This window comes from Ranitomeya variabilis, chromosome 2 (assembly GCF_051348905.1).
Source record: "Ranitomeya variabilis isolate aRanVar5 chromosome 2, aRanVar5.hap1, whole genome shotgun sequence".
In the NCBI taxonomy this organism is placed as follows: domain Eukaryota; kingdom Metazoa; phylum Chordata; class Amphibia; order Anura; family Dendrobatidae; genus Ranitomeya; species Ranitomeya variabilis.
The window spans coordinates 213882326-213896767 of NC_135233.1; the positions used below are offsets into that span (position 1 = coordinate 213882326).

At 44.6% G+C, this 14442-nt stretch overlaps 1 protein-coding gene across 1 annotated transcript; it reads left to right on the plus strand.

Annotated features, from left to right (window-relative positions):
* Nucleotides 1-3559: 3559 nt before the first annotated feature.
* RPL35 (ribosomal protein L35) lies at nucleotides 3560-7729 on the plus strand. The gene is made up of 4 exons (XM_077283569.1): nucleotides 3560-3673; nucleotides 5269-5405; nucleotides 5819-5900; nucleotides 7544-7729. Exons 1-4 carry the CDS (start codon nucleotides 3671-3673, stop codon nucleotides 7691-7693), a joined length of 372 nt encoding a protein of 123 aa, XP_077139684.1. The 5' UTR covers nucleotides 3560-3670; the 3' UTR covers nucleotides 7694-7729.
* The last annotated feature ends 6713 nt before the right edge of the window (nucleotides 7730-14442 follow it).

Below are 14442 nucleotides of genomic sequence, written 5' to 3' on the forward strand. Positions count from 1 at the left end.
GTGTTTCTCTTCAAGAACTGCAATGAGAAATAATTTCTATCCCCTTATACATACATGGATACATTTTGGTGAATGATTTTTAAACGATTTTTGTCATTTTTTGGGTCCTGATGTACATTTTTACCATAAGCGTAGTTTTTGTTTGAAAGGATTGAAAAAGATCAACATTTTCCAACTTCTACCTATTTGACAGTGAAAAGTGGACAGCATTATGGTGCCACACGGATAGCCTCAATTTATCTATAAAAAAGCTGGACATGTGAGCATGACCATAGACTATAACGAGTACTTGTTTATAATGGACAGAACACTATGAGAATATTGGATGAGTGAAAATGATCTAATATTTCTTCACTCTATCTTATACTCATCATCGATTACAGACTGTTAATAGCCAACAGCTGCATTCACAATTTTACAGAATAAATAGCTGTAATATGCCAGCAGTAATTTCTGACTCAGTGTCTGGAGGTTTAGATTATTGATACTTAGAATAGGCCAGTGTTATCAGATCAGTGGGACTCTTCACACCCCATAAAGATCAGCCCAAGTGCTGTAAAGGTACCGTTACACTAAGCGACTTACCAACGATCACGACCAGCGATCGTGATCGCTGGTAAGTCGTTGTGTGGTCGCTGGGGAGCTGTCACACAGACAGCTCTCTCCAGCGACCAACGATCAGGGGAAAGACTTCGGCATCGTTGAAACTGTCTTCAACGATGCCGAAGTCCCCTGCAGCACCCGGGTAACAAGGGTAAACATCGGGTTACTAAGTGCAGGGCCACGCTTAGTAACCCGATATTTACCCTGGTTACCATTGTAAAAGTAAAAAAAAAACACTACATACTCACCTTCTGATGTCTGTCACGTCCCCCGGCGTCCACGCGCTGCTGCAGAGAGCTTTCCCTGCCCTGAATGTGTCAGCGGCGCCGGCAGTAACAGCGGTGACGTCACCGCTGTGCTCTGCTTTACGGCTGGCGCTCACACAGTCAGTGCAGGGAAAGCTCCCTGCAGCAGCGCGTGGACGCCGGGGGACGTGACAGACATCAGAAGGTGAGTATGTACTGTTTTTTTTTTACTTTTACAATGGTAACCAGGGTAAATATCGGGTTACTACGCGCGGCCCTGCGCTTAGTAACCCGATGTTTACCCTGGTTACAAGTGAACACATCGCTGGATTGGTGTCACACACGCCGATCCAGCGATGACAGCGGGTGATCAGCGACAAAATAAAGGTCTGGACTTCTAGCTCCGACCAGCGATATCACAGCAGGATCCAGATCGCTGCTGCATGTCAAACACAACGAGATCGCTATCCAGGACGCTGCAACGTCACTGCAACGTCATGGATCGTTGTCGTTCTTGTTGAGTGTGACGGTACCTTTAGAATGAGTCACTGCACTTGTGCAAGATGAGGCTGAAGTTGGTTTCTTATTTGTCAGTTTCTTATTCGGCAGTTTTTTCTTTTCTGTTTTTTATAGGTTTAACAACAAAAAATAATCATCACAATAATAAAACACAATGCAGCGAGGAGCCCTGATGTGAATACACTAAAAAACAGCTACAAAAACAAAACTGGCACAAAAATGGGCATCAAAGTGGGTGTCATGATCCGTTCCAGGGTTTTATCCTGTCTCTCCTTTTTCTGGGTGGATCATGTCAAGGGTTGCTCTGCCTCATTCTGGGTTCAGTTTTGCTATTTAGCTCCTATGCATCCTGCTGGCGGTGTCAGTTATAGTTCTGCCTTCGGCGTGTGTACCTGACTCTGGTAGATTTGTCCTGCTGTGATCCCTTACTTGCCCGTGTCTGTTGTCTCCCTCTGTCTACCCTTTTCCAAGCGTTTCCCGGTTTGTCGGTTTGATTCTCTAGTTTCTGACTTGGCTTGTATTCGGACTCGCTTCTGCCTTCTGACTTTGTCTTATCTCCTTCTGACCGTTGCTGAACCTCCTGGCTTGTTCCTGACCACATGTACTGCTGATCCCTTTTGTACTTCTGTCTCTGATTGTCTTTTGACTCGGCTTGTCTGACCACTCTCTCGCCACTTGGTGGCACCTGTGCTGCTGCTCTGTGGTGCTTCTCTGTGTAAGCAGTCTCACTTCCCTCTCAAGCTCCCTCTGGTGGAGGTTGTGGTATTCTGCACTGCAGCAGCTTGACATTGGGCACCAAAGAGCGTTAAAGACAGTAAATTTTGGCCATTTGAATAAGTAACTGGTGTTTTTAAGGGGTTAAATGACTTTGGGCCACTGATCTCACACTTCGAATACACAGATAGTGATGTCTAGTATCAAACCCAGGTCCCTTTAGCCTGGCCCAAATGGGTTCTGGGCATCATAACTGGCATCAAAGTGGGCAAACAGCCCATTTTCACGTACTTGAATAAGTAACTCATGTTTTGAAGGGGTTAAATTACTTTGGGCCACTGATCTCACAGTGCATACATATAGAACATGGAGCCCCACATCAAAACCAGGTCTCTTCAGCCTGGCTCAAATGGGTTCTGGGCACCAGAACTGGCATCAAAGTGGGCAAACAGACGATTTTCTCAGATTGGTATAAGTAACTGATGTTTTTAAGAGGTAAAATAACTTCTACTGTATGTATTCGTAGCTTCAGATCAGTGGCCCAAAGTCATTTAACCCCTTAAAAATATCAGTTACTTATTCCAATCTGTGAAAAAAAGAGCTGTTTGCACACTTTGATGCCAGTTCTGATGCCCAGAACCCATTTGGGCCAGGCTGAAGAGACCTGGTTTTGATGTGGGGCTCCCTGTTCTATATGTATGCACTGTGGTATCAGTGGCCCAAAGGCATTTAACCAATTAAAAACATCAGATACTTATTCAAATTTATGAAAATGGGCTGTTTGCCCACTTTGATGCCAATTCTGATGCCCAGAACCCATTTGGGCCAGGCTGAAGGGACCTGGGTTTGATATGAGGCATCACTATCTGTGTATTCTTGGTGTGAGATCAGTGGCCCAAAGTCATTTCACTCCTTAAAAATATCAGTTACTTATTCCAATCTGTGAAAATCGTCTGTCTGCCCACTTTGATGCCAGTTCTGGTGCCCAGAACCCATTTGGGCCAGGCTGGAGAGACCTGGGTTTGATGTGGGGCGCCCTGTTCTATATGTCTGCAGTGTGAGATCAGTGGCCCAAAGGCATTTAACCCTTTAACGCCCTTCGATGCCCATTTTTGTGCCAGTTTTGTTGTTTTTATAGCCGTTTTTAAGTGTATTCACATCAGGGCTCCTCGCTGCATTGTTTGTTATTATTGTGATGATTATTTTTTGTTGTTAAACCTATAAAAAACAAAAAAGAAAAAATTGCCGAATAAGAAACTGACGAATAAGAAACCAACTTCAGCCTCGTTTGTGCAAGCACTATATGTAGTTATATCAGATATTTATATCTGTATACACATGTCAATCATTCTTTAGGGGAAAGAATATTTTTATTTTAGTGTTTAGTCAAATTTGGGAATAAAACAAATAAAAATAAGAAGTATACGGTATTACACAACGATCCCAGCCACAGACGGCACTGAATGGACTGTTCCATTAGACACACACCGGTCCCCCCCCTTCGAATCAACACAGTGGAACCGTCCGTTACCCGGAAGTACTCCTCTGCCTGGTGACCCCTCCCTTTCCTCTGGCAGCCAGCGGCGACAATGGTGAGTAGTGAGCGCTCCGCGGTATAATCCGGTGACATCCCGCGGTTTGAGCTTTCTGGTCACGGTTTAGGTCTGTTTACCGTGTACCGGAGAGTGTGGAGCGTGGGTGCGGGGCGGTATTGTGTCAGTGCGGGGAGGGACAGGGTGGATAAATGTGTTTGTAATCCCCCTCTCCCGGTTGTGCAGTGGTATGGCCGGCCGTGCTGTTACTGTGGCAGTGTAATGGTCTCTTCCTGCCTCCTTAAAGGTACAGTGTACTTTATCGTACATGTTGGGGAGACATTTCTGCCCCCCCCTCGTTCACAGCCCGACCTAATGGCTGACAACAGGGAGCAGTAGCTGATAACACGTACCTTGATCTGGACTGCAGGTGCTACTGCGCTAAGAGATCCTTTACAGGCCAGAGCAGTGTCTCTCCAGCTGTGCAAAAACTACAAGTCCCAGCATGCCGCTGTAGTTTCACAAGTACTGCAGTGTTACAGGACTTGGGCTATGAGCGAGGATAAATGAGCAGAGATCCTGGCCGCCATCATTGCATGGAGATGTGTGCGTCTTAAAGGGGTTGTCCATCTGGTAAGAACAGATCATTACTTGCCCTTGCTGATTTCCTTCCCCTGCAGCAGGTCCCTGCCGGCCTCCACTTACCAGAAATATCAGGCAATTCCCATTGGGCCAATCGCAGATTTAGGCTATGTTCACACTTTGCGTTTTTTGGTGCAAATGTTAAGCTGTGTTTTACAGCACCAGCAAAGTCTGAGACTTCAGAAATCTCACTCACTGGTTTATTTTCCTGGCTGATTTAGAAAACTGCAGCAGGTCCCTTCTATCAGCGGATTTGCACCGTTTTTCACACATAGGAAACAATGGGCACGTGCAGCAAAATCTGCTTTTTGTAAGCAGCTTCTTTACTGCCAAGCGAGCAGGTTTTGGTTGTGGGGGAAAAAAGGGCAGCAAATACACAAGGTGTGAACAAAGCCTAAGACAGTCCCTGCTGCGTCCAGTCATTATGTTGCTTCAAACAGGAAGTAGAGACCACCAGGGACCCTGTTCTACTGTGCAGGGTCATTGACGGGGGAAATTTGCCCCACATAGGTTCTCACTAGAGTGGGCCTACTGATTCGCAGTACCTGGTTCATCGGCCTCAGCAGTAATCTGTGACCTCGTTGGTGCAGCGTGTGCCCACGTGACCTCAGGCCAGCTAATCAATAGAAGAGCCACAGATTACTGACGTGGCCGATGGTCTGAGGCTTGTGAATTGTCTTGCACCATGTCTGGTGCCCACAAGGGTATTGTTCACCAGTAATGGGAATAATCGGTTTTAAATCTTCATGGGCAACATTAGAAGAGGAAAAAAAATGGCAGCAGGAATTGATGCACTTTGGATTATAAAATCTGGTCTGTGCAGGGAAAATGTCACAACTTGTGGATGAGATTTTAGATCTTGCCCCTGTAGGTGATACTGGAATCCATATGGAAAATAGAAAAATGCGTGTGGATGAGCCCTAAAAGTGAGGCGGACCCGAAGCTTGCATAGAATGTGATATGTGGCTGATACAGCAGTAAGGTAATAAATCTGCTTATCTCATTGTAAACAGGCAAAAATCAAGGCCCGAGACCTGCGCGGCAAGAAGAAGGAAGAGCTGCTGAAGCAGCTGGATGACCTGAAAGTGGAGCTGTCCCAGCTGAGGGTAGCCAAGGTGACAGGCGGCGCCGCGTCCAAGCTGTCCAAGATGTGAGTATATTCAGCCGGGACATTATTGGCCACCAGAGGGGGCGCAGTGTGACACTATATGCTATAAATGATGGGTGCAGGTACTACAGTGGCTGCATGAGTCCCTTCTACCCTCTTCTTGCGTTATTGGGTGGGAGCACAAGTCTGTGGCTCTATGGGGGAGTCGTGAAATCGTGTTCATCCTCCGCCATCCCCGTTCTCCATAGGTGCTGCTCCTACCTAATGTAGCCTGCTCCTATCAGACACGGCGTCCATATAAACCTTCATAGGGGTATCCCCATCCCACCACAGACCCCATCACCAGCTCCTGAGCTACAAGTCAGAATTGTTTTCTCATAGACAAAGTGGTGGCGGGTATCTTGAGCAAATTGTTCCTTACTCCATCTTCATCGCCTCTTCTTGTTCTCCATCAGCCGCGTTGTCCGCAAGTCCATCGCCAGAGTCCTGACCGTGATCAATCAGACACAAAAAGAAAACTTGAGGAAGTTCTACAAAGTAAGTAATGGGAGCTGCTCCTGCAGAAGGCGTCCTGTACACAGACCAAGTTTACCTCTGGCAATTTCTGATGCTTTAGTTATAATTTTCTCACATGGGCAACATCAAGTAAATCCCGAAACATGATCAGTTGGGGGCCGTGAGGACTGGAGCTTGGGGAGGGCTAACATATCGGTCACACAAGTGTGTGCTTTATACAGCGGAGAGCGCACAGACCCATTATACACTCAATCGTGCAGAAGAAAATAGCATTATGCACCAGAATAATGCATGTTATGCAAAGGCATCTCCGTGTGGATGAGCACCCGGGAGCTGCACAGACCTGCAATTTGTTGATTTGACGTACCCATTTTCCACTACAGCCGTGTTTATGGAATTAAAGCTGCTGTCTGCTTCTGTTATATTGATGGCCTATCCTTATAGGATAGTAAACACTAAAAAAGACCCTCCTATTCACAATAGGAGTAATTAGTAGGAGGGTCTTTATTTAGTGCGTTTATTATATTTGGGTGTCTTATTTTTTTTTTTGTTTGGGATAGGTCATCAATATCAGATTGGTTGGGGTCACTCCCACTGGCCATCTGTTACCGGTGGCGGCCGGATGGGATCAGTTGTGGAGTTGCACAGCTCCGTCAATCCCCTATTGTGTCAGCGGTCGGGTGCTGCACATCTCTACTTATTCAAAGAATGGTAGTGGATCTGCATCAAAAGATGACTATGCATCTACACATACTGCTGTGACATGTGCACGGTCGGCCAGTGTCATGCGCTGTATGCCGATTTGTTTTGGAAGTGAGTGCAGCCACACAGCCCCTTAAAAACCTCCTGATGATTGTATAACGTAAGGAATAAAATACAGGAAATGTTATATATAATGACTAGTGATGAGCGAATATACTCGTTACCCGAGATTTCCCGAGCCCACTCAGGTGTCCTCCGAGTATTTTTTTTTTAGTGCTCGGAGATTGTTTTCTTCGCCGCAGCTGAATGATTTACATCTGATAGCCAGCATAAGTACATGTGGGGGTTGCCTGGTTGCTATGGAATCCCCACATGTAATCCAGCTGGCTAACAGATGTAAATCATTCAGCTGCCGCAATGAAAACCAAATCTCTGAGGACTAAAAAATTACTTGGAGGACCCCCGAGCATGCTCAAGAAATCTCGGGTAACGAGTATATTTGCTCATCAGTAATGATGACTATTGTCCTGTCACAAACATGCAGCCAGAATTGACCTGACAAGCCCTTTAATCAGGAGTAATGCATCTAATTTATAGCTGGTTTGGTAGTGAGGATTTCACTGAAGTGCTTTCATACAATGGTATAAAGGTCTGCATCCTGCAAGACAATCACCCTGCAAGACGATCACCCAGCACTGGGCCCTGCCATGGCTGCAGTGTGAATAGGCTCTTGCTATAGTAATTTCCGCCGGGCGGCTCATGTCCAGCTGTGAATAGTTGGCTTAGCTTCCTGGTGGATACATAGAAATCTATGCATAGGAGGCAGTGTAATCCTACAGGGCGAGATGTCCTTATACCCCCAATATTGCAGTCTGGTATGTGGCGGTCCGGTTACTGTCTGCTGGTGGCCTCTTCCAGATATAATATCCAGGACTATAACAAGTTGTACCTTCTCTCTCCAGGGCAAGAAGTACAAGCCTTTGGATCTGAGGCCAAAGAAGACCAGGGCCCTGAGGCGCAGACTGAACAAGCACGAGGAGTCTCTGAGGACCAAGAAACGGCAGCGAAAAGACCGCCTGTACGCCGTGCGCAAGTTTGCTGTTAAGGCATAAGTCTCATGTACTGAATAAACTCTTTTGGGCAAATGATCTGGTGTCTTTCATTAACCTACTATATAAAGGGGAAGGGAACCCGACAGCTGATACATGCCGCCCTGTACAGGCACGCAGGGAGAGACCTGTCACTCCAGGGCACCGGGCGGGGAGAAGCTGCTGGGGACTTGCCTGCCCAACTTTTTTTTTTTTCTTTTATAAATTCATAAATTTTTAATACTGTGGTATTTTTTTGTACATTTTGGGCTTATAAATTTCACAAGTGTTAAAAATCAAAAAAAAAAAATCTAGAAATGATGTCTGATTTTCATCTAAATTATCCACATGACATCTGTTTGTTTTTTGTTTTTTTTTCTGTTTTTAATATATTCAACAGTTATTGACAATTACAAGACAAAATAGTTATCTGTGTAAAAAGAATTGCATTGGTAAAAATCGGATGCATTATGGTTGATTCAAATGGGATTTCCCCCCCCCCCCCCGCACCCATAGATTTGCATAAGCGAGTCTTATCCAAAATATTTAAGTAACTGGTTCATGTTGCAAATATTTGTTTAGTTTCGTTCTCTTCATGCACAGATTTGATCCATGGAGGGGGGGGGGTGAATTGAATAACATTGGTCGTAATGCCGTCTGTGTGATGTCATTCTTTTTACGGACTGAAAAGCACGCTAGTGTGAACATGGCCTCTTGGACAGTTTCTACTTGAGATAGATAATATAGATAAAAAAAAATTATATATATATATATATATATATATATATATATATATATATATATATATATATATATATATATATATACACACGCGCACACATATACGCGCGCACACATATATACGCGCGCACACATATATACGCGCGCACGCATACATATACGCGCGCATGCACACACATACACACACGCGCGCGCACACACACGCACACACACACACGCGCACGCACACACATACACACGCGCACGCACACACATACACACGCGCACGCACACACATACACACGCGCACGCACACACATATACACACGCGCACGCACACACATATACACGCGCACGCACGCACGCACACACACACACACACCCCATTAGCGAATTTTTAATCACTCATTGTGGGAACGCAGCCTTAAGGATTTAAGCACATGGGTAAAGTATAACTAGCTATATATGACTTATAAATCATATGAAAATTACATGTTGGGGTACAGGATTGACTTCTCTCAACCTTTTAAGAAGTAGAGCATGAAAGTTGAGATTATTTCTGAGCTAAAGTGACAGAAAAAACATTGCGTACTCAGTTGGATTTGAGATGCTACTACAAAAATCTCATTAGGGATAGGAGCAATGGATGCTGCACCTCCATGGATGGTTGCAGAGTCTCTAGGCACACGAGTCCAGGGACAAACTGCACTCATGTTTAAATTTATCACATGGGAACAATTCCAGATGGTTTTTTTTGTTCCCCCCCTAAAGTTTTACTAAACCCTAATAATATGCATTAACGCTATAAGGAACTTGCATTTATTTGTGCAGCCAATAGGTGGTGGCTGCATTACATTTATTGGGAAATATCCGCTACTGAAAATCTGCTCCCATTGATACCCGCGAGGGCGGCAGCTTACACATACGCATGTGAGGCTGCGGAGTTCAGCTTGGTAGACCCGCAGCCATTCAGCGGATTGCGCATGTGCTGGGACAGAAGTTGATGGACGTCTGAATGAGCCTTTATGCCTTCAAAAATGGAAGAAAAAAAACTGCATTAATATAAAGAACTAGTATCCAAAATTTGTATCGCCCCTGTTTCATGAAGTTATGCCATTATTTACACTGGTGAATTTAAAGGGGGGTATTACCATCTCCAAGATTCTACCTCAATATGTCATAGGCATAATAATAATTATATAGCGCCAACATAATCAACAGCACTTCACAAATAATTAGGGACTTGAACAGAAAATATGGTGTAACACATTCAACAGTTACAGGGGGAGTGAGGGTCTGGTTGCTCACAAGCTACAATCTATAAGGAGATAGGGAGTACACAATAGGTAGAAAGTGCCATTATGTATGGCCTGGCCATCATAAGTAAGGGTTCCCATATAAAGCTGCATGATCCGACATCAGTCTATGATGTAAGTGAAGTTACCAAGTGCTATTGGGTGCGTGGAGGGGGTGGACACATGAATGGAAGGGAGCAGATTATGAAGAACATTTAGAAGGAGGAAAGGAGAGCCTTAGGTTAGTGAGTGGAGGTGAGGCTTGTCTAAACATGTTATTAAAGCACGCTTAAAAACGGAGCTAGATTATTAGATCGATTGGGGAAGCGCATTTCAGAACGCTGGTGCAGCACGAGAGAAGTCTTAGGGTATGTTTCCACGGTCAGGAAACGCTGCTTGTTTGACGCTGCGCAGAGCTGCAGCGTCAAACAAGCAGCGTCCAGATGTTCCAGCATAGTGGAGGGGATTTTATGAAATCCCGTCTCCACTATGCGTGGAAACCCGCACGCGGCGGCCCTGCGACTACGGACATGCTGCGCGTCTTTTCAGATCGCAGCATGTCCGTACACCTTGCGGGGACGCAGCGTCCCCGCAAGGCATATCACAGGGCGCTATGGGAGAGAGCGATCATCCCGGATGTGAAGAGTTAACACATCCGGCATGATCGCGTCCCAGAAAGGGGGCGGGGCTTAGCGCCGAGCGGCTTCGCCGCTGCGGCGATACCGCCGGCCATCCTGACAGTGGAAACATACCCTTAGAGATGGATTTGCGAGGTTCGCACAATGGAGGTAGTCTCAGATCAATTGCAGATCGGAGGGAACATATAGGGCAATAGACAGATAAGGGAGGAGATATAAGGCAGTGCAGAACTGTGGAGGGCTTTGTGAGAGATGTGAGTTTATTTTGGATTGTATTGTAAATACGTAACCAGGGCGCTGACTGACACAGGGTAGAGGCATTGGTGAAGCCTCTAGCAAATACCTCCTCTTGAAATGTGTAGTTTTATTGATTTGATAAGTTTCTTTCCTCATGTGCAGGACCTTAGATATCCATGGTTACGACCACTATCAGTCACTATATCAGTGGTCGTAACCATGGATACCTGAGGTCCTGCACATGAGAAAAGAGATATGGTGAGTCAAAAGAACTTTACTACATTTCTAATTGGAGGTATTTGCTAATATTATTATTACACCTACTACATATTGGGATAGGATCTTGGAGACGGGAATAGCACTTTTAAGAGGTTTTCCCACAAAAAAACCCAACATTTTAATCACTAGATCTTGAAAAAATAATTTCCACAATTGGATGGGATTAAAACAAATAATGCTCCTGTGCTGAGATAATCTTATAAAATGTGCCCCTACTGTGAAATGGCTGTGTCTGACCGTGAAGGAACATTGTCTGATCATGTCACATCTCCTGGGCAGGGCAGAATGTAAAAGAGAGTATACAGACAGGACAGCAGGGGATCACCTTTTGTGAGGTAAAGCATTTCACTGCCTGCTTTTAACCCCTTCACCCTGAAGCCCGCTTTCACCTTCATGATGCAGCCAAATTTTATAATTCTGACCACTGTCACTTTATAAATGTGGTAATAACTCTGGAACACTTCAACGGATCCCACTGATTCTGAGAGAGTTTTCTCGTGACACATTGTACTTTATTATGGTGGTAAAATTTGTTCAATATTTTTTTGCACTTATTTGTGAAAAAAATGAAATTTGGAAAAAATGTTGAACGTTTTGTAATTTTCAACCTTTTAATTTTTATGCCCTTAAATCAGAGAGTCATATAGCACAAAATAGCTAATAAATAATATTTCCCACATGTCTACTTTACATCAGCACAATTTTTGAAACATTCTTTTTTGTTAGGGGAAGCTATAAGGGTTGACCAGCGATTCCTCACTTTTACAACTAAATTTACAAAACCTTTTTTAGGGTCCACATTACATTTAAAGTGACATTGAGGGGCCTATATGACAGAAAATACCCAAAAGTGACACCATTGTAAAAACTGCACCCCTCAACGTGCTCAAAACCACATTCAAGGAGTTTATTAACCTTTCATGTGCTTCACATGAATTATTGCAATGTGGAAGGAAAAAATGATAATTTTTTTCATAAAAATGTTACTTTAGCCCCAATTTTTTTTTATTTTCACAAGAGTAACAGGAGAAAATGGACCCCAACATTTGTTGTGCAATGAGTACACCAATACCCTATATTTGGGGGAAAACTACTGTTTGGGTGCAGGGAAGGAGCGCCATTTCACTGAACTCAAAATCTGAAATTATTAGCGGATACCATGTCGCGTTTGCAGAGCCCCTGATGTGTGTAAACAGTGGAACCCCCCCCCAATCCCCGCAAGTGACACAATATTGGAAACTAGACCCCTCAAGGAATGTATCTAGATGTGTGGAGAGCACTTTCAACATCCAGGTGCTTCACAGAAGTTTATAACGTTGAACTGTGAAAACAAAAAAATATTTTTTCCCACAAAAATGTTCTTTTAGACCCAATTTTTTTATTTGTTCTGCACATTCTCCTGAGTACGTCAATACCCCATACGTGGGGGAAAACTACCATTTGGGCACATGGCAGGACTCTGAAAGGAAGATGTGCCATTTGACTTTTGCTGGAATCGTTACCTGACGCCATGTCGCGTTTGGAGAGCCCCTGATGTGCCTAAACAGATGAAACCCCCACAAGTGATGCCATTTTGAAAACTAGACCCTTCAAAGGCATTTATACCACATTTATGTCATTTTTTATGTTTTGATGCTTTTACACAATAAGAACTATTGTATTGAAAAAATAATTATTTTTCCATCACTTGATTCGGAGAGCTATAACTTTTTTTATTTTTCCTCTGAGGAAGATGTGTGGCAGCTAGAAAGCTTTTCAATGCCATAATGGTCTTTTTAGTCATAAACTATGAAGCCAAGGGAAACCAAATGTATGAATTCACCATTCAGTGGGAATAAAGAACACAAGGGGGCGCACTCTGATCAGCATATACAGGAGCGCTTTACAACCTTTCTGGGATTCCTATGGCCGCATCTGAACTATGAAGCTGAAATGCCGAGACATGGCTGAATAGCTAGGCTAAAAGCTAGGAGAACAATCCTGTTGGTACAGAAGCTAGATCTTAACACATTTCCAGAATCCCATTTAAGTACCTGGGACTGCAGAAATTATTACAATTAATCCACTGCTTCCGCAACCTCATATGGCACTGATTTTGCATAAATAAATCTACAGCAAAAAAATATTACAAATGGGCCTTGAATTTCTGCTTTTTCCCATTTAAATTGAATGCAGGTTTTTCAGAGTGGAATTTGCAGTGATATTGAGCAGGAGATTTTCCCCGCAACCTGTAAACCTTCATGGGTCTGATATATTGTAGATTTGATGCACAAATAATTTGCTGCAAGACAAAGCGCATGAAATTGGAAAAGGTAAGAAGCGAATTTACACCTTCCAAATCCAGATTACTCCTAACCTTTATCCACCTCTGCGCTGCAGGTTCGTGTTAGGAGCCTTTGTTGCAAACTTAATCGAACATGGCGGAAAAAGTACTACAACATATTTTTTTGCAGTAAAGTGGTTAGAAACCCAACGGATGCCAATAAAGTGAACGGAATTGAAATTTTCCATCTTGTGATGGATTGGTCACAGCATTGAATTTTCTTTATCTAGGACAGAACTAGATTCTTGCAGGGGTTTTAATGTAAAAGTAATGTGGCTGTCAAGTTCGGGTCAGGAGACCCATGGACAGTTCTTTCATCATGGTCTGTTCTTGAATGTGTGAATGCGGCATAAGGTTGATTTTCTTACTTTTACATTAAAACCCCTTCAGCGCTGCTTGTGGTCTTCGTTGATATGGCATCAACAACAAAGACCCTGGGCAGCACTGAAGCGACCATTGGTCAAGAAAAGCAAAATCCCACCTTGAGTGGGGACATGCGCTTGCTTGGCCTTTACTCCATTTATTGTCATTGCTGGATCAAGCCGGGTATGGCACTAAACTTCTCCTGAGGTCCTATAGAGAATGAAGGTGTTACGCCCAACGGTGGTGCAATGCAAGTGGATTTGTGGACCCACTGTGCAACAGGACTGCTCCTGCACTGGAGCTCCTGATGGTGGAGACAGACTGGTCTTCAGGTTGCCGCCAGTTACTACTCCTGGGCAGAGCCCGGTGCTACAGCTGCTGAGCTGAGGTTTGCTGACTAGGACTATATTCAGACATTCCAGTCTAGGATACTGGATCAGGGACTGGCCGCACACGGACCAGGGACAATGTTCAGGCACTGGCCACACCGGGACAGGGCAAGCTAGGAACAGGACCTGCCGCACCAGGACCAAGGGACAACGTTCAGGCACTGGCCACACTGGGACTAGGGGACTTCAGGAATTGGACTGACTCCATCACGACCAGGATACAATGTTCATACACCAGCCACACCAGGACCAGGAGACAACGTTCAGGAACTGGCCACACTGGGACCAGGGGATTTTGGAAATAGGACAGCCGAACCAGTACCAGGGGACAACGCTGAGGACTTGGCTGCGCCAGGACCAGGGATTCGGGTTCAGGACCCTGGCCACAATGGGATCAGGAGACCTCACAACTGCACTGGTAGAACACAAAACTACCTAATGACTAAACACGTTGCTTGGCGACTCTCTAAGGGAGAGGGAGTCTTTTATGCAGGATGACTCCCAGCAAGAGCCATTTTGCAGGTGTACA

What these genes read in the sequence shown, in the direction of transcription:
- RPL35 (XM_077283569.1), top strand. An exon ending in GCGTCCAAGCTGTCCAAGAT is followed by an intron (nt 5,406 to 5,818) that starts GTGAGTATATTC and finishes GTTCTCCATCAG; the next exon opens with CCGCGTTGTCCGCAAGTCCA. An exon ending in ACTTGAGGAAGTTCTACAAA is followed by an intron (nt 5,901 to 7,543) that starts GTAAGTAATGGG and finishes TTCTCTCTCCAG; the next exon opens with GGCAAGAAGTACAAGCCTTT.